This window comes from Channa argus, chromosome 8, assembly GCF_033026475.1.
Source record: "Channa argus isolate prfri chromosome 8, Channa argus male v1.0, whole genome shotgun sequence".
Lineage (NCBI taxonomy): Eukaryota > Metazoa > Chordata > Actinopteri > Anabantiformes > Channidae > Channa > Channa argus.
The window spans coordinates 20390444-20408689 of NC_090204.1; the positions used below are offsets into that span (position 1 = coordinate 20390444).

At 38.3% G+C, this 18246-nt stretch overlaps 1 protein-coding gene across 16 annotated transcripts in view; it reads left to right on the forward strand.

Annotated features, from left to right (window-relative positions):
• LOC137132003 (discs large homolog 1-like protein) overlaps positions 1-15962 on the forward strand; it is a 103710-nt gene extending 87748 nt beyond the window's left edge. For 14 of the 16 annotated variants that reach the window (XM_067513989.1, XM_067513993.1, XM_067513994.1 and 11 more), the window contains 10 exons: positions 2105-2287; positions 4486-4549; positions 6066-6081; positions 7224-7265; positions 7702-7752; positions 8897-8998; positions 9604-9776; positions 9901-10010; positions 11625-11716; positions 12264-15962. In XM_067513989.1, the coding sequence (XP_067370090.1) occupies positions 2105-2287; positions 4486-4549; positions 6066-6081; positions 7224-7265; positions 7702-7752; positions 8897-8998; positions 9604-9776; positions 9901-10010; positions 11625-11716; positions 12264-12370 (940 nt within the window). In that variant the 3' untranslated portion in view covers positions 12371-15962. The remainder of the gene's footprint in view (positions 1-2104; positions 2288-4485; positions 4550-6065; positions 6082-7223; positions 7266-7701; positions 7753-8896; positions 8999-9603; positions 9777-9900; positions 10011-11624; positions 11717-12263) is intronic. The other 2 variants (XM_067513991.1, XM_067513995.1) reach the window with 1 other exon arrangement.
• The last annotated feature ends 2284 nt before the right edge of the window (positions 15963-18246 follow it).

An 18246-nucleotide genomic window follows, 5' to 3' on the forward strand; every position in this document is an offset into this window, starting at 1 on the left:
AGCTTGGCTTTGTAACTGTGTAGTTCACATAGATTAGGCAGGAATTATAAAAAATAAAGTCATGACCACCTTAAAACTAAACAATAGATTTTGATTCGCCTTAAAACTGAAACAATAATAAAATTTTAAACAATAATAATATAAAACATAAAATTTACATCTGGCATGAAAATAGTCTGTGATGCTCTAATCAGTGGATTTATAGCAAAGCACTGATGGGATTCTGGATTCATCCCTATAGGAATACAGCATCTCTCAGGGCCCTGGAAAATGATACCGTTCTCCGCAGGACTGATCCACTGCCATGTATTTTGAAGTCCAAAATAACCCAGACATTGGCTTCTTAAAAAGTAAATATTAAACTTTTTTATTGATTTTATAAGGTGACTTTAATTCTGATAATCCAGAATTTGTTAATAAAAGTCACTGTATTTCTGTTTCCACTCCCAAAGATCCATCTTCTGCTGCTCTGCATTAAGTGTGGTTTATATTCAGTATATATATTCACTTTTTCTATATTTTATTTGCTAAACCCACTGTACATACTGTATAAAACAGTAATTGATGTGTTTTTTCACATGATGTTTCACACGGGAATTCAAATGACTGAAAACTGGTAATTGATTTCCAGTTACATCAATGACACGCTCTCCGTCAGTGGGACATACTGGCTGCAAAACCACCGGGGATGTGTGGGACTCTCTTTGCTGTAATTCTCATTTTCTTCACTAATGAGCATCTCTGTGGAGTGATGACACCATATAGATAATAAAAGTAATTTATAGACTCCCGTCTGACAGCTGCCCTTTTTAGTGTGTGTTTTTATGGACCCACTAATGTAAACACAACGCTGCACTTCATGTTTACACTACATCTTGACATGTCATCTCTGTCTCTAGCAAATGTTACTCGTGCAAAATCATCTCCAAATGTCTCATTAAATTACAACAGAGCTGTCTCTGCTACTGGTTTGAATATTCCGCATGTGTGTTTTCTGTTTGCTTTAAAAAAAAAAATTTAAAGTCCAGACTATTTTAGACGAAGACAATTTGTAAACACAATGTAAATTTCAAACAAGTTGCTCCACGTCCATTGGTGCTAAAACAGTCATAGGACATCAAGTGAAGCTGAACAGGAAAAAATATTAACGCTTTCTGCAATAAACAAACGGTCCAGCATATAAATCCTTGTTTCCAATAGATTAGGGAATAACAGATTTTATTAAACATTGATGTGAATTCTATTTGATGATTCCTGTGACTGCATGCTAGTGCACGAGTCGTGTTTATAGACTAAAGCTTTATCAGGTTGGGTGACCACAGTATTCTACCACTATTTGAACTGTCTGCCTTCAGCTTATAACATCGCCTCTGTGTTAGAATACATCCGAACCCTATGTTTCAATCATTAACCTACTTTAATGAGGCCAGTCTGAGGTTAGTGTTCACAAATCTTTTTTTTTTTTTTTGCTTAATCAACTTATATTCTAACTTCAACAAAACATTTTATTTAAAAACACACTTTCATATTGGTGTCAGCTGCTCTGCGTGATTTACATTCTCTCTCAGTTTCAGCTTCTCTGTCTGTGTTCTGTTTTATTGATGAAGGCTGTAAGGACTTAGGGGATCTCCAGTTATTTCAGCTCTAGTTCCTTTGCACCCACACACACACACACACACACACACACACACACACACACTCCATTGCCGCCCTACTTTCCCAGGTCTTTTCCCTCTGGACGGGTTTGGAACTCTGTGATCACAGACACAGATCACCACAGACACAACATGCACAGTAGTAGCACACAAATGCACATAAACAATCAAACAGACAAACATGTACAATTGTAAGTATACACACACACACACACACACACACCTACACACACACAGGCATGCACAAGCATAGAGTAGCATAGAAAGGAGTCCTCAGCTGTTCAAGCTCTTCGTTGCTACAACACACATCTGTCCCTGTCTAGTTTTATACATTTTATTTTAGTTTTCAGTTTTCTCTATTTTAAAAGATTCTTTTTTCTCATTTGGACTGAAGATCAAATGACCAACCTCTCTTTATTTCAACCCACCTTTGTGTGTTTGCCCATTAGAGCGCTGTTCGACTACGACGGAAGTGCGTCAGATCTGAACATGCCCAGCCAGGCCCTACCGTTTCACTTCGGGGATATCCTCCACGTGAGCAGCACTGGCGAAGAAGAGTGGTGGCCTGCCCGCCACCTCAGCCCCCCGCCCCCAAACACCCCCGAAGTCGGAGTCATCCCCAGCCATAGGAGGTCAGAGTTCTCAAGTTGATTGATTGATTGTATTGATTGTCATTGATTGTTAAATGAAGCTTGTGAGCTACTTCATGCAGGAATGTGCGGTGGGAGGGGATGACAGAGCATCTCGTTATAATGATTTGATCATAATTAAGCCATCAGTGCTGTGCTTACTTTGGTTTGCTTTTACCTTCACTCATCTCAGCACTGCAGCCATTCATATTACATTTCAAACACTGCCCCTTCACCCCAACATCCACCTACAGGCTAACATTCAATATTTCCCAGGAGGAAAGTTGCTGTGAAGCAAGATGTGTCGTCACATCTGGCTTTCTTGAGCTGGGTGCTGAAACAAGATCAGAGCCTAGATGTCACACATCAATGCTGACACAGATTCCCATAACCTGTTTCCTTTGCAGAAAGAATTGCTAAGTAACATTTGTTCTTAAATCATGACTGCAGTTGAAGTTGAAGTTGTAGATGTGGCATGTTGTTTTGATGTTTAGATAATACAGATAACAGAAGCCAGAAAACAATTTAGTTAGTTTATAAAACATGAACAATTATAAAGCCATCACATTACTGTAATAATATCCCTTCCTTTATTACAAGTACAATATAAAGGCTGGAACAAACTGCTGCTCCTGTGCTGTCAGTTTAAAATTAGTTTCAATTTACATCTGTGTGTCACTTCGTTGTTGGCCCATAACCAAGTTGTCGTCATTATGTAGAAGCTGCTGACTGTAAACCCGTGGTGGAAAAAGAGTAATATTCCTTCCTCTCACCTCTGTGTCTCTCCTTGTTTCCCCTGTGGACGGGGTGACAGACTGATGTTGATAGGTGTCGGAAGTGGGAGCAGGAGAAGGTTTCTAAAGTCTTTAAGTCTTGTTACACTGGGAAGGTGATAAAGCGACGAGGAGGGACGGAAGGGTTGTGAAAAGCGATGGAGCGGAGGGCAGGAAAGGGAGAGAATGTTAAAATGACACAGAATCATTGAAAGGGGGATTAGAGACGACAAGATGAGTAGGAGTGAGCTAAATTAACAGAGATGACATAGGGGATGTACAGTACAGAGGCTGGTTAGAGAATCCTGGTGCATTAGGGTTAAAGGAAAATAAAAGACTGTTATAACTTTACTTATTGTAGGCTGCGTGCTGTATGAAAGGTCATATTATACACAGGATATTAGGGGAAAAAATTGAGATCAGGTCTGAGAAACACATCCTGACCCCCTTCTCTCTTCTGTGCACTTTGTCCTTTCCTCCTCCTGATGTCTTCCTTCCTGTTTCTGTTATCACCTACTCCTTCCCTCCATTTGCTTCTCCTCTTTGCGCCTCCTTTCCCCCTCTTATTTTCACTCTTAATTCCTTCTCTCTCCTTCCACCTCTTCTCTTCTCCCCTCTGTTTTGCCATCTCGTTTCCATTTCCTGTTCTTTCTTCTGTACTTTCTTCCTCAAGTAGAATAGACACTGCTTTGACTGTCACGTGGGATTAAAACTGAAGAATGGCCTGCAGTCCAACATTTTTCATTTAGTTGTTATTTCAATTGCTGCTATGGACTGAAATGCTTCTGGTCTGTTTTTAGTGATAGTTGCTTGGGTGTTTGCTGACGATATAGGAGGCTAACAGCCGCATTATGCAAGACTTTGCACAACAATGCATTTGGCTTTTCAACGTAAATTATAAAATGGTAAGAGGTCTCTTAGCTGAGACACTGGAGGTTCACTTTCATTTCAAATTCGAGCCCTGGATGCAAGCAGGAAATGATGCCGCAGAGGAAGTGACACATTTAAATTTAAACAACAGCAGGTTGAAGTGATATAAAGACAAAGTGTCTTTTCCATTCTATGGCTACAGCACTTTAATCATGTTTTCTTACGTGTTCAAAGGCATCGTGTTACTGGATATTACCAGCCATCTTTACAGTCACCTTAGAAAAAATTCTTTTGAATGAACAAATAATGTGTAGAGTTTTGCAGTTTAAGAGTTACTACCTAGGAATAATGTGGAAATAATAGAGGGAACTGTCATCTTTGGCAACTTCTCCTTTATATACCTGCCAATAACGATAATTACATCATCAAAGAAGAGTATAAACACAGATTCTGCGTGTTTGTGTACTTTTCTTCTGTAGTTTTCTATTCTTTGTTGGCACCTGCAGTGTTTTTCCATTTCGCATAATGATTTTTTTCCAATGTCCTTCTTTCTTACAGGGCAGAGAAGAAAGAGAGATCGAGGTTAAAAATAGTCAGAGTTTCGAGGTCTCAGGACAGATCGGTGAGTAGCAAGTTTCTCCAACACGTTTGTGATAATAACAAAAAACGTAACGATCTGTATTCTTATTACTTATTCATTAGACTGTACAACAAATTATATTTTAATTAAAGTTACAAAACCACCAAGAAGAGCAGACTAAGCCTCCTGTTGTCTGTGTTTGTGTCTGTGATTGATCTGAGTAAAGCAGCACAGCAGGCAGCCAAACAACAGCTCAGTTAGAGACAAAACACCCTGCTGTAAGTTTGAGAACCACTGATTACATCAACTGGCTCTGCTCTCATGTAATAAAGCCAAGGTGGTAAATAAAGCAATAAAAACAAGTCAGAAGAAAAAAGATAAGTGTCCTCATTCCATCCATAACAACAGATTGTTGGTAAATAAAACATTAAACTCTGCTTACTAAAATGTGCTCTCTAAAAATTCTCATACAATTTAAGGTAAATTTGCCAAATGAACGAACCTTCCACCGTCCCTTTGCAATAACAAGAATGTTTTAAAGCCAGCTTCCAAGCTGCCTTTTGGTGGGCTTCCATTTTCTGATGAATTCAGTCAGCTTGTTGTTTTAACCACATAACTGCACCTAACTTAGATTAACAAAATTATATTTCATATTTGGAGGGTAAAACAAAAGTAACATTTAGTTTGTGTGATTCTCCTGGCACCTTGCACCATTCGAATTGAGAATTCAGCAACACATAAATTAAAAATTATACAACTATTAGTTTTTTGGTTTTTTTTTACCATTTCTAGGTTGAAAATATATTTGGCTGTTGATTGTATGTAGCATTACTAAAATACATACTTAACTGCATCAACACTACTATACCGACTTCCACAGCTATAGCTACTGATCCACAGATTTTTCCAGACGTTGAGTCATCACGATGATGATGCTGATGATTACTCATTCCGATTACACATTCTTATGATCTGTTTATGATGGGGAGTGAGTCAAGAACTTCTATGACTGTGGATTAGTTAGTGACGGCCACACCACTTGTTACTAGGTGCACTGTATGTAATTTGCCTATTAATTAGAAATTATTTAAAAGTATGCAAACTAGCAATGTGTTACTTTGCTCTTTGATATGTAAAAAGTTTCCCTCTGACTTCAGGGGCGAGGTGCTGACGTGACGTTAATCACACTTCACGCAGCATGATGACGAGGGCTGACACACACACGTGTAACGCGAGCTATTGATATCACTGTGTTGTCAGCTCGTACACTGTTTTCCTCGCACCGTGCGAATTGGCATCTCTGCAATCAGCAGCTCTGCATGGTGAAGAGATGATAATTAAAAATGTTTACACACACACACACTTATACTGGCACATGCTGTATTCCTGGGCACAGTGCTTTGAAAAAAGTGTAATTAGTCATGCTCACTCAAACTGTGTGTGAGGAACAGAGTACCCATAAAAAAAAATGGTTCACTTCTGCTAACAGTCGAGATACAGTTATGATCATATTGAGTATAATAATTAATGCTCTCTGTCTGTTTCTCTCTCTCTGCAGGATCAGGATGATAGAGGTAGGTATCCTGTCCATTGGTGACACTTGCTGCTCAGTATATGGAGCTCTAGGTCCCAAACAAAGCTACCCGTCACTCATCTGTAGAGTCATATTCACCTCCACTAAATTCTTCTGCTTTTAATATCTTTCTTGCAATTCATCCTTCTCAATTCTGGACTGAGCATATGCAGGGTTTATTTCTGGGACAGAAATGTACAAAGAAATGTACACAGCCTGATTTCTACAATTTTATTATTATCTTTTAGTGCTGGATTCAAGTAAAAATTCAGCATTGGTTATCAACAAGTTATATTACAACATGCAGCCAAAATGAAGTCTTTTAGTGTTACATTGCTATACAATTTATATTATATGAATAGATAATTATTATGATGCAATACCACCAGCATTTTAATTCCTAATAAGCTTTGGTTGAACTAAATTCACTCTTTTTTACATTTGTGAAATAACAACTATTTATAGCTGTTAGGAAAATGTAGTGCTGTAAAAAGTACAGAACTTTGGTCTGACGTCCTGTTCTGAGATAATGGTTCTAAAGTGACATTAAATATAACAGTCTAACATTCTGGACCAAACAATCAGTGGCCGAGCTGCATATTAACCAAAGTGTTTTTGCCTCCTAAAACACTGTTCACGGTGTTCAGGCAGGGCAAACTGTGTAAATACAGGTGTGTAATATCTTCTGTTGTTCTGGAGAAATGGTCCATAAAAACCACAAAGGTGGCAGCTTTTCATCACACATAATCTGGATAATCTGAGTTGATACAGTACAAGCATCTGCATCTTTATAGAAAGCCAGTACTTACAAACTTTGAGCTATTTTACAATAAAAAGTACAATCCCAGCTGTTTTTCATAAGTATGACTTTTTTTATAGGAGCTATTTCTAGGACTTTAGCAGTTATTTTGTCTTTTGTATGCTGAGATGTTCAGATGTCTACATACTTCTACCATTGTGCAGCTGACGATTTTTTGGGGATTTGTTTTTTGTTTGGTTTTCTTTTCTTTTCTTTTTATACAAATGCAAGTGTGACAGTGATTGTGTGCTATACAAACACTGGAAGAGTGTGTGTTTCTGTGGATCTGCGTGATTGTATGTGTGTGTGTGTGTTGCTGACTCTGAACTGTCTTGTCCTTCCAGAGCTGGTAACCTCTGGCACCAGCGATAGTGAGAGTAGTTCCTGTAAGTCTAGATCCTCCTGTCTTTCTCTCTTTCTGTGTCCTCCTGTTTCTCTCCTTCTTCCTACCACTGCTCAGTCTACTTCCTGGTTGTTTCAAACCTCAGCTGCTTGATTCAGCTGCTGGTTTGTGTATGTGTGTTTCTTTGTGTGTTGGCGTGTCATGCAAACACATGCACATGTGTTTTTAGTGTTTGTTATGTTGTCATGTGCATGTGAGTGTGTCTTTGTCAGTGTGTGTTTGTGTGGGGGTGTGTGTGCAAGTTACCTCTCTCTGCTTGTCCAGCCTACTTTTCCAGCGCTGTTGAAGAACTTTACTCCAAAAGTAGAAAAGAGGAGGAGTGTGATTTATTTATTTATTTATTTATTTATTATTTATTACATTTCTTGTGTAATATTTCTTTCTAACAGTGTCTATCATTTCTGTTTTTTTTTAAACAGCTGGCCAGGAGGAGACCTTCCTCACCTACCAACCTGTCATGCAGCTGGAAGGTCAGTGCCTATCATTTTATTGTTGTTGCTCCTTTGGTTTAGTTTGATCTTTTAAGTATTTAAGATATTTTAAGTCCATTTGTGATAATTAAGCTAAGCAAAATCATATCCAACATTCCAACTCCTTACTGTAAATTACATTAACGCCACTGCTGATTCAGTCACTAGAAGCTCATCTATTGCAGCCAACCTTTGTTATAACCAAGAGTTTTATTCAATTCTGGCCACTTGGGGGCAGCAGAAGCAACTTTGTCACCAAAACACTGTATTTATAAGCATAATTTGATAATTGACAATAGCATAATATATTAATGTTAATGTGTTTGGAATCTTTTATTTATCTACTGACATGGACAAACTGTTGGTATCCTTCAATGCAAATAAAAAACCTCGAAATACCTTAAAACTGACAATAGTAATTAACGAAAAATAAATCAGACTTAGCTTTTTTTTATTCAAAAGAATATTTTTGAATAATACAACAAAGACCAAACCAAACAGCAGAGCAATGGGTTTTCTCCAATTACAAAAAACAAAATAAACTGACAACTGTAACTGTAATTGTTTTCTAAGAAATCTTTCCAGGACATTTTTATATGTTGTATTATTTAAAAATCAAAAGCAAAGTCAAATTTTTGGTTATATTTATGTGCATATCTTCTTTTTTGTGGAAGGGTAGCAACAATTTTGTGCATGTCTGTACATACCCAGCAGACTTGGTGTAACTTGGTGTTCATTTGATGTCGTACTATGAGTTTAAGTCCAGTTTTTAGTTCAGAATTTACTCATTTTGTAGCTTTTGTCTTCCTATGGGCAATATTTGGCTCCTTAGCTGCTCAGTGTTCTCAGAGCTTTGTCACTGACAAAACACAGCTGAAGAGAACAGTCAGAGTGACTCAAAAGAGTAGGGTTGAGGGCAGTAAGACTAAAATATTGATTTGAAACACAAAAAATAAGCCCTGTATAGTTGAGGGGAGCTGCAGAGTCAGGTCATAATTTTTTAGTCAGCTACTTATCGGTCCCTGAACAGAATTAAAAAAAAAAAACTTTAATTTCTGGCTTTAATTTCTTCTAGCATGTTGTGCTTATGTTGACATTGCTTAACTCAACATTTTGTGTTTGTGCATTGATGTCATTTCCTTAGTTAATTACACACGGCCAGTCATCATACTTGGACCAATGAAAGATCGTGTCAACGATGACCTCATCTCTGAGTTCCCTGATAAGTTTGGCTCCTGTGTCCCGCGTAAGTGTCTGAACTACATCATAACCCCCTTTAGTAACTTTAAATATCAGGTTAATGACGCCATAATGAACGATGACACTTGAATTATGTTGTTTTAGCTCATACTCATTTAAAGCTGATGTTTTGCCTTTTTTTTTTTTTTTTTACGTTAAAACAAAACTCAAAGGCGAGTATGAGAATAGATGTCTGCTGCAGTTTTATTATACTTTCATTACTTCTGAGTTGGCAGACAGTTTGAAGAGGACTTGCCTGACAGGCAGCTTGAAAATGAAAAATGTTAAAATGGGGGCCCAGTGGGAGACTTGAAATTAAAGTTAAAGTTCATACTGTATATAATCGGACTAAATTGAATTGATCTAGGAAATATTTCATTTTCTTTCAAATATATATCCTTAAAAATCTTTTCCCTTAAAAACTTTCTGCAAAGAAACTCGAAAGGGGTCAGGTGTGACACAGAAACTGGAGCACCACCATCTGCATATCGTAGTATCTACTGCTGTTTTTTGAAGTTAGCTAATACTAAGATTTACACGAGCTGCATCCCAAGATACACACTGTGCTTTGTTATTAATTTAATCAAAGTAAGATCATATCCTAACCCTTAGATACAACGCGGCCGCGACGAGACTACGAAGTCGACGGCAGAGATTACCACTTCATGTCCTCCAGAGAACTCATGGAGCGAGAGATTCAAGAACACAAATTTATTGAAGCTGGACAGTATAACAACCATCTGTATGGCACCAGCATACAGTCTGTTAGAGAAGTTGCTGAAAAGGTGAGATGCAGACAAACTGAAGATTGAGGCCAGAGAAATTACAGTAGTAAATGGTGGGATTGATGGCAAACAGGGCACATGTAGAATGTCTGCCTGTCTATTTATCTGACTGTTTCTCTTGCAGGGTAAACACTGCATACTGGATGTATCAGGGAATGCGATTAAGCGTCTCCAGATGGCAGGCCTCCACCCCATCGCTGTCTTCATTAGACCATGCACCGTCGAAAACATCCTGTAAGCTACAATAACACCACCTCCGTAACCTGTATGAGACCCTGTGTTTGAGCTAAATCCTTTCAGCAGATCCAATCAGTACTTTTTTTTACTTTCACATGTTCCTGAACAGCAGCAACATGTATAAGACATTTAAAAGCACTTTAGAGGTACGGTTGACAACTGGACAGGCTCCTATCTGCTGATAAATATTTTGGCATATGGAGGAAAGCTCCATAACAAGCTACTAAATGGACTTTGCACTGTATGGTTTGAGATCATTTTGTCAGTAGCAGTTTCCAAGGTAAAAAAAAACTTCCAAGCCTTAAATCTCTTGCAATGGAACTGTCCTTCAAATATCATAATATTGAAAATTGTGATGGTTTGGTATTTGGACCTAGAAACAAAGGTTAAGAGTGTTTATTGACAATAAGAACTAAAGGTTGGTGAGCACGTTTTCACGATGGCAGTATTCTGAGAGGTCGGGAGAAAGACTGGACACTGAGGACAGAGAGAGACAGGTGAGTCTGATAGGATTTCTTCAGAGGCAAAGATGAAGATAAACCAGAAACAGCTCACTTGTACATGGGAAAGAATGTTGAGTTCGGATAGAGGGTGAGTAGGTCGGGAGCCAGACAAAATAAAAAAGGAGCCAGGAGAGGGGCGACCAGGTGAGTTGAGGTACCAGAGCGAGTGTCAGGCTGCAGGTGAGTGCTGTGGTACTTCTTTAGGACAGCTCAGGGTACAGGTGAATGTGTCTTTTGTTGCAGGAAAACACAGGCGAGTAGCAGGAAGTAAACACACAACTTTTCAACAGTTGCAAAGTCCAATTGCCAGTATCAATGATCCAATAAACACAATCCCAGATCCGCAATACTTTTCTTATCCGAGATCGAATTTAAACAATCCAGAAATAACAGAGGACTTGCAACACAGAATGCACAGGACAAAAATCCAAACTGGGTCTGGTGGAAGTGGAAGATAGGCAGGTAACACGATGAGTCAGCAGGCCGGTAGTGGGCAGGGTGGCAGGTTGGCAGGCAGGTAACAGGCAGGTAACAGGCAGGTAACAGGCAGGTAACAGGCAGGTAACAGGCAGGTAACAGGCAGGTAGGAGTAAACTGGAATAAACTAACAGATTACCCAAGATCCAAAGCACAATGCAGAGAATGGCTGGAAAGCTCACTGTATGCATGCAGGGAGACGATCTGGTGAGAGCTGAGGAACAGATGGAAACACTCAGGACTGGTGATGAGTGGTGAAGTTGCCAGAATGAACTATGAAACAGGAAATGGCTCAGGGACTACAAAATAAAAGCTGGTGAACAAGAAGTGAAGCAATATCCAATGAGGATCATTTCCTCAACCATAAACACTGTTAAATGAATGAATGTTTATTTTATGTACATTACTTTGATAGTAACCTCTGATGCTGTAGTTTGATTAGTGCTAACCTTGCAGATCAAATACATTTAAAGTTTAGTGTCATTCCATCATCTGACAACATCCTGACATCACAGGGAGGTTAGTGAGGCTATAGACATTTTAGTTTAATGTAAAAAATGTGTAATGTTTTTTTTCTGTACCTGTATAATGAAACTCTGTTGTTTAGCGCGAGTCTTCTCTGTTTCCCCAGAGAGATGAACAAGCGTTTCACTGAAGAGCAGGCGAGGAAGACCTATGACAGAGCTGTCAAACTGGAGCAGGAGTTTACAGAATACTTCACCGGTTAGTTATCATAAAGCACCCACGCTTATTTTTATAGAAACTGCCTTAACCTGTTAATGTTCTTGGAATTGTCTGGAGCGGCTCCATGTCGGAACAGGAGCAGCAGTCGTTTTCTCAGCCATAATTTCTCTTGCTACAGCTCCAATGGGAGCACAAGCAGCTGCATTGATGATTAAAATAACAATCAATATTAACAATATTATGATATTTCAAATGTGCGCAATCACATTTAACTACTTAAACTGTTGTTCAACGCCATAAACTTTACTTATGACTGAAAGTTCTATCAATTAAAACATGAGACACATTATATTTTCAAAAGTCCTACAGTAAAATAAAAGGTCTTAAAAGTCTTAGATTTAAGTTGTTTCTGCAGAAACCATTAAGAGTATTTGAAAGAAGGAAGTAGAAAATAAGCCATGCATGTAAAATTTTAAACATAACATAAACCTATTTCAAGCATAATCCAAAAAAATGCAAGATCTGATTACTGGGTTACAGCTTTTATAAATTCTGAATGACATGTTCTCTTTCTGTCTTTCTACAGCTATAGTCCAGGGCTCCTCTCTAGAAGAAATATATTCACGGGTGAAGCTGATCATCGAGGAGCAGTCTGGTCCTTACATCTGGGTGCCCACCAAGGAGCGGCTCTGAATAAACACACGCATATTCACATATGCATCACTCGTTCAACACTTTCTACTTGTCTCGTTTTCTATTATCAGCCTGCTTCCTTCGTCTCTCTTACACAGACATCACTACAAACACACGCGCACACATTAACACAAGCACATATAGCCGGACGAGGCTGGGACTATCTGGCACTGCTACTTCCTGAAGCGGGAGGAGCTCATGTCTGTCCAGCAGCCTCCTGGGGGATCTTCCTACAGCTCAGTTCCTTAATGTTTAAGGTGGTGGTTCAAATCAAGGCGACATGTACCATTATCTGATTTGATTTCATTATTGTTCTTCTTATTGTTGTTGTCGTTGTTGTTTTCATATTTCCGAAGGGTAATGCATTCATGTATGGGTTTGTAATGATAATATTGTCACCAAGAGGCAGACTTTTGCACGCTGTAGCTTTAAGAGCATGTTTTTGGGACAAAATCTTGATCTCTTTTCCTGTCTGTCTTCCTTCATGGCATCTCTCCTGTTTGGAGTTTCTCATTCTTGTCTTTCTCTCACCTCCGTCCCTCTTTTGGCTGTTTATAGATTGTGAGGATGAGGTGAAAACTTTATATTGTGCCCCTGCATTTTGGTATCAAAGTCCAAAATAGAATTAGAGTAAAATTAATGTACAGGGAAAATTATGGAAAGTAATTTAGGATTTGTATAAGTGAGATGCTTACTCGTAATTATTTTATGTAGCAAGCAGAAATTCTTAATTAAAAGTTAATTCAAGTATAGAGTATTGTATTACTATTTTTTGCAGAGCCAAAAAAAAAAAAAAAGGAAACAAACATAATGGTGGTGATGGTGGAGAGTCCATTTGGATTCCTGAGCTCGTATTTATCAAATGTGTCAAACTTATTAAACAGAAATTTGGACAATATGTATAACATCGGCTGAGAATCACATTGCAGCTTTACAATGTCACAGTTAGATCTCAGATCAATTCTTTTGTCTCCAAACCTAGAAAGTAAACCTCTGCTTAGAATCAGTATGTAAGTATGGATTTATTCTACTGAATATCTGACTCACTTTTTCTTATCTTATATTTCCTTCTGTGACATTATTCTGCTGTCACATTTGAAAAACTTGGAACATTTTATTTATCGAAAGAAGGAATTTAAGCCTGAAATCTATTGACATTGATAATACATAAGTTGGGATTTCTATGTGTAGATTATATTATGACAGGAAATTGGCTGAAATATAAACAAACAAGACCAAAACAAGTTCAAGGTGAGAAGATACATCAGACAACCCCTACAATAATCAATTGCATTAAAAGTAATTATTAGTATTCCGTCTGATGAATGGAAAAAAGAAAAGATGAATATAAATACAAATGATATGTTAGATCTAATCTATATTGAAATAAACACTTTGTTTGCAGCAATATATATCGCCACAATCAATGAGACCATTTTGGATTTACTCCTCAGTGATTTACTTTGTCAATGTTCTTTTACTCAATTCCCAACATTTTCCTTGTAGCGGTTTGATATATATGGGCTCAGATTGTCCATTTGAGAAACTCTGTATTACCCATGTGTTCATCCCACTAAGGCTCATCTGCCTCCTCACCACTTCTTCCTCTTCTCTGTCTCATGCCTTCATCTCTCTCCTCCTCTCCTCCACACTCACAGTGTCACATTAGTTGAACTCTCCAACGGTTTTCTTCTTCAACCCTGTCATCACAATCATAATCATCAGCGTTGTCGTTATAGCTTTCTTCTTATTGTAGTTGCACTAATGAGGGCTGGTTTCTTAAAAGCATCTTCGAGTGACTCGAGTTCATACCGTCCCAGTGTTTCTGGAATGTGATACACTGACTTTTCTTTTCAGTTGTGTCTGGTTGTTATCACACTCTTAGTCGTTATGATGTTGTTGAGTAGTTAAACCATGAAGGTAAAGTCCTTTGTTGAACGCTCAACACTTACTAATCTACTGTATTAGCTCTACAGACAAAAGTTGCTGTTTTTCTGTTTTTTTTTATGCTGGATTCATCAGCTTGAGCCTTCAGTCCCAGCTCACATGATAAACACATACAACTAGTCCCATTTGTGACTCCATGTTTAAAGCTGTGAAGAAAAACCTAAATGTTAATCTTATATTTCTGCAGAAAGATGATTGGACAGAGCAAAACTAGCTTTTAATTCCACTATTTCAACAGCATTTGCTGACTGCAGACGTTATGATACCTTGCAAAGTTTTTGACCAACAATGCTAAATGCTGTAAATTTCAATAACAGCCCTTAATTTGATGAACTGTTTACTCTTTAGCGGCGTTGCTACAAGACAAGACGAGTAGTCAGTTGCATGACCCTCATGTCTTACATCTGTTGAGTGGAGCAGTCCCAGACTCTTTGCTGCTCGTAGCAGAGGGAGACAAGACGCATAACTTGCATCACAATAGTCCGCAGAGGATATTAAACTTTGCTTGCACCCAACACAAAAAAGAAAAGAGTCATATCCTCACTATGTTGCACTGTAAAACACCAAACTCGAAATCAACTTGTCTTCTCATTCTCTTTTCAGCACTGCTGGTGTAAATAGATGCTGTAAATGTTTGCTGCAGAAGCAAAAAAAAGAGCAGTGCCTGAGTGTGGACATTTAATCAGCTTTCATCATCTTTCTAGTCAGAGAGTTGTGATCTAATAAGACTGAAATCTTTGCTGGTAAAAGGTAAAATGTGTTTTGACTTTTCCCTTAAAGCAACTATAGCCAGTATTTTTGTCAAACTAAAATGTTGAAATGTTATGTGTAAGTACATGAAACAATGCATAAAGTTCCGATTGTAGTGAGGATGTTGAAGAGAATTATCACTTGAATCTTCACCTGTCCTCATATTTTCAGACCTTTAAATCAAGCTCATTGTTTAGCTTTCTGTCGTCACTGTGTTGGTTCACTCTCACCACTCTCCTAGTCATGTTGGTGTTAGCAGAGAGCTGCTCTCCACAATGAAGCTCTACTAGCATGATACCCAATCTAAAAACTCCCTGTACATGACCCGCAGCTGGTGACGATGCCAACCACTTATATTTTAAGATCAGACCAGAGCCAAAAGAGTGAAGTCACAAATGGGGCTAAACTGAAACAAATGTGTTGTGAAGTGTGACATAAGAAATACCAAGATGCTTTTGGTGACACAGCCCCTGTATGGATCTTGTCAGCCACCAACTTCCCATCTCCACCCTCAACCCCGAGGCGACTCCTCCAAGCTGACTGGAGACCAGGGACATACAGAGAGACAGTTCTGTCAGCATACAAGCTCCTAGATCCAAATTATAAACTGTTTTGAACCATTTTAAAAGCTTTAATATCTCTCAACAGAATGTTCGTCCCAACTTGTCATTGATATTTGAGTGGAGTTGACTGCACAGGACTCTCTGTATGACTCTGGCTGTGTGTTTTAGCCAGGGGACCATGCCACTGTCTGTTAGAGTAAAGCACCGATGCAAAGAATCTATTACAGAGATGGATCTATATCTAACATATTCTAATATTTATCCCTGCTCTAACTGCCTATTTTGGTACAAAAAAATAAAAGTCTTTATTGAGATTCAATGAAATTCCAAGACCAGTGGCCGCAGATGAATTTGTTTTTTGCATTGTATGTGCATGAATTTGAATAATATACTAACTTTACTTTCCCTCCTACCTCTACTGCAGTGTTGTAGTGGTTTCTATTGATATTGACCATTGATTTCAAAGTACCACTTTGATCGGTCGGTTGGTTTTGCATCCGTGGGAAAAAAGTAGACTATCAACAGACTTATGTGAAATACCGGTGAATTAACCAGTTAGAAAACTTTAATACTGTACGTGATAGAGCCATCGCAGTACAAACTATAAGTAAATGTACTGAAATTGCTCTTAATGCAAGAATACAACCACACTTCCGTGTCTGTACAAGCATCAGCCAATAGATGTTTTAAGATGTCGATGTTGAGCAAGTGTAACTTTACCCATGTTCACTGTGATGGTAGTGTGCTAACATTTGCTAATTAGCACTAAGCACTAAACACAAAGTACACATGCGATTAATGTAGTTTTGGATATATCTGCCAATAAGCTGAAATATTTGACAAATTTTCTGGCTGCTAGAAGAAAGTCAGAGGATCACCAAAGTGATTTAAGATGTATTTAAAATGTATTTTACCACGTTGGAACAAACTAAAGGCTGCATAAGACCAGAGCAGCTGCAGGATTCTTTTAAATCTGTTTTAACAGCCGTTTAAAAAAAAAAAAAAAAAAAAAAAATCTCCGCCACTGAATAAGCATCAACAACCAACGAGAACATAATGAAGTCAAAAGTTATCAACGCTGAATCATCGTTGGATGAAGATGTAATAGATTTGGACAAACACAAAAAACATGAGACATTTATCAGCATTTTGCCTTCATCGCAGTCCCTTTCTGTCCCCACACTGTGACTTCCTGCTATCCATCCACCTGCACTTTTTCTCCCGTTCTCTCACTAATCACAGTCTTCCTCACAGCTGCTTTAGTTAATGAGTTACTGTGCTGCAGAGAATGAGTACGTGCCGAATGAAACAACACAGTTGTTGGCGCGACTGCAAGACGGGAGGTTTCCTGCAAAACAGCTTTTTAATTTGTACCTCATTTGAACATGACTAAATATTTATTAATCATCAGTTTATGCTTTCTAAACTGTACCATGAACCTTTAGACATTGAGAAAATATTCAGAAATTGTGGATTTGTAAAATAACCTTAGCCTAACAATTTAGAATAAATGTAAAAACAAGCAGCAATTTAAGGGAATTCTTGAGCTTAATTTGAAAAAGTTTAGTCAACAAAGCACAGCGTGTCTGAGGTCACTAATCATCAAGTGTCACAACATCAGGTCCAAAGTTCACATTACCATGTTCCTTGAGTTCATCCGGTCCTTGGGTTCACGTAGCCATAACCTGCTAGTTAGTCGTAAAATATCCTTCAGTAAACTACTGTCAAAGTGAAATTATAGAACAAATGCATAATGTACAAATGCAGTTTAACGATCTGTAAAACTCTCCTGTCCAGTGACTGGCTGCACACAGAACCGGTTGTTAAAGTAAAGAAAAGTGCTGAAGGCAATTCAGCTGTTTCAACAATTCCATGCACAGTTTTAAAGGAAGTTGGGTTGGACAGCAGATTCTCAGGTCATCTGATGTAAGTAACAAGCTGGAGAAGGGTAAACAGCACCGTCCTCACACCTCGGTGTGGCTGTCACCTCCACGTCATCCTCACTCTGTCACATTATGACTTGTGCCGCACAAACCTGACTGCTGAAACCACTGCATTGCTCCTGGTGGAACAAAGCAGTTTTCAGCTTTATAAACTGGAGATATTAGCTCTGTTGTTGCATTCATAATTATTATAAACCCGTTTTAAAGCTCTTTTAGTCTTTGTGGCAAAGGAGACACAAGAACAGTTTCTCCAGTAAATATATATAAATGCTGCTTTAACCACATTTTTTCAAAGGTATGTGTTTATGTTGGAGCTAACAAGTACATGAAACCAAATCTGAATCAAATCTAATTAAAACAACCATGTTCAGCAATATTTGTTGTTGATGTGCAGTGTGTGATGCAGAAAATGAAGGGACGTCCGGAGCAATAACATGTTTTATGACATGGATGTCTTCCCCTCTGTTGTTCGTGGAAATATTTTACGACCAGAATTATCCTCATATCCTGTAACTTTTATTTGGCCAATGTGTCTTAGTTTGCAGATTTGTGTGACGGGATACTTTTTACCTATCAGCAGCACAGAGTACATCATTTCATTTCAGCTGAGTTTTTTATTTAACTTTTTGGTACAATGTGGTAGAAGTGAGAACTGGAAATATCTGCTTTCATC